The sequence below is a fragment of the Echinops telfairi genome, unplaced genomic scaffold, assembly GCF_000313985.2.
Source record: "Echinops telfairi isolate 266 unplaced genomic scaffold, ASM31398v2 ScPeMD7_7471;HRSCAF=8509, whole genome shotgun sequence".
Taxonomy (NCBI): Eukaryota; Metazoa; Chordata; class Mammalia; order Afrosoricida; family Tenrecidae; genus Echinops; species Echinops telfairi.
In genome coordinates this window covers 602,124-604,221 of record NW_022111375.1, presented here as the reverse complement: position 1 = coordinate 604,221, position 2,098 = coordinate 602,124, and the positions used below count along the sequence as shown (strand labels likewise).

The window sequence follows — 2,098 nt, the reverse complement described above, 5'->3', positions numbered from 1 at the left end:
CTCGAGGGCAGTGAGTTTAGGTTTTGATTTCTTTTTTCTTAGTTCCGGTTCGAACCTTTTCCTTACTGGCTGAGCGCTTCAGCGCTGCGCCACCAGCGCGCGCTCCGTGCAAAGAGCGCTGTGCCCTCGCTGCTGCTTAGGGCACAGCGTCGCCTACTCCGTGTGGCGTTCCCGCCTGCTCGGGTCGGCTGCCGGGTCCCGCGTCGGGGACCTGTTGTGAACAGCACCCACCCCTCCCCGGGGTTTGTGCACCTGTTGTCCCTTTGCAGGAACAAGCAAGGGCCCTTCCTGCTGTTCGTGTCCTTCCTGCACGCTCACCTTCCCTTGGTGACCACGGAGCGGTTCCGGGGGAGGAGCGCCCACGGGCTCTACGGGGACAACGTGGAGGAGATGGACTGGATGGTGGGTGAGTGTCTTCTCCCGGGGCCGCGGCTGCTCCCTGCCCGGGGCTCAGGACGTCAGAGTGAGAACGTGGGGATGCACCTTCGCGCCACGGGGAGACAGGTATATCGTTCGGTTCCTGGGGTGGCTTATATCTCGCTCCTTCTGGGGCTTTGCCCGCTGAGAGAATTCCCGCCGTTGCATGGTTTTGTGATCCAAGTGGTTTTGTAACGGGCAGGACGAGCTTCAGGTGTTGCTGTCTCAAAAAGGGGGACATGAGATTTCAAGGAGGCTTGGCAAGTCGCGCTGGGGTTCACAACTGGGCAGGAACCACCACGTGGGAGATAGCACCCACACGTGTGGAACTGAGGGGATCCCAGGAGACCAGAAGCCCAAGAACCCTACAGGCTAAGAGCATGTGGCCCAGAGGCTGTGGGTCCCAGTAGTCCTGCAGGGGGAGGGAGACCCTCATGGTGCACCTGCCTCTGACCAGGAGCAGGGTGAGAGAGAGAGAGGCCTGCAGGGTGAGGGAGACCCTCCCCATGCACCTGCCTCTGACCAGGAGCAGGGTGAGAGAGAGTGGCCTGCAGGGTAAGGGAGACCCTCCCCATGCACCTGCCTCTGACCAGGGGCAGGGTGAGAGAGAGTGGCCTGCAGGGTGAGGGAGCCCCTCCCCGTGCACCTGCCTCTGACCAGGAGCAGGGGGAGAGGGAAGCCTTCCCACAGCCAGGGTATTTCAAATCACAGGCTGGGGAAAGCATGGCTCATGGTCTCAGTTGACCTCATTGGCTGAGGTAAGCCTGCCTAGGTGAGGTCATGAGCCTGGGGCTAGTCTGGGCTCCCAGGTGAGCCTCCCACCTGGCTCGGGGGACTGAGTACCAGCATGCTCTGTTTGGGGTCTGCTTAGGTATCTAGTGATTGCCTTGCCAACCTCCCTTATGGGGGGCCTTTAATGGCATGGGTGGGACAAGCCCGAGTCCCTAAATCTAGCTGCCTAAAAATAACGCTCAAATTCACAGCCATCCAATCGGCGCTGGCCCGTAAGCACCCTGGGCTGGTATTCTTGTGAGGTGACCCCAGTTAGTTCTGACTCACGTTCAGTATTCTTCACCACCGTCCAAACGCATCCATTCTGCCTTCGGTCTTCTTAGGGGCCGACGTCCACGTGCAGACCAGGCAGTTGAAAATACCGTGGCTCGTGGGTCAGACGCCCCTTTATTCTCCTGGGGACATCCTTGCTGTTCAAGCCTCCGAAGAGGTCTCCCGGGGGAGGGCGGGAGACGGACCCAAGGCAATGCGTCTTGGGATCTCTTAAGTCAGCGGTTTCCCACCTGTGGGTCGCAGCCCCTTTGGGGGTCGAACGACCCTGTCACGGGGGTCGCCCGATTCATCACAGTAGCAAAATGACAGCGATGAAGCAGCAACGAACACCATGTTATGGTTGGGGGGTCCCCGCCGCGTGAGGACCTGTATTCAAGGGCCGCGGCGGGAGGAGGATCAGTTGACCGAATAGCCAAGCGAGAACGAACCCTTATCAACGTCCATCTTGTCACCGTTTATCATAAGGCCACTTATGGTCCCTATGGTGGCTTTGAACTGCTGACCTTGCATAATTATTAGGGTGTTTCTTCTGCCACCATCCTCCCCTGGGGCGCCAGATCCCAGATTTTTTTCCCGGCATATGCAGACTTGCATTTATTTTATTTTTTTGATGGCA

At 58.8% G+C, this 2,098-nt stretch overlaps 1 protein-coding gene across 1 annotated transcript in view; it reads left to right on the top strand.

The window, feature by feature from the left end:
• The window catches only part of ARSL (arylsulfatase L), a 28,321-nt gene that overhangs the window by 22,369 nt on the left and 3,854 nt on the right, over window positions 1-2,098 (top strand). The window contains exon 4 of the mRNA XM_045285445.1: window positions 43-406. Coding sequence (XP_045141380.1) covers window positions 43-406 — 364 coding nt within the window. The remainder of the gene's footprint in view (window positions 1-42; window positions 407-2,098) is intronic.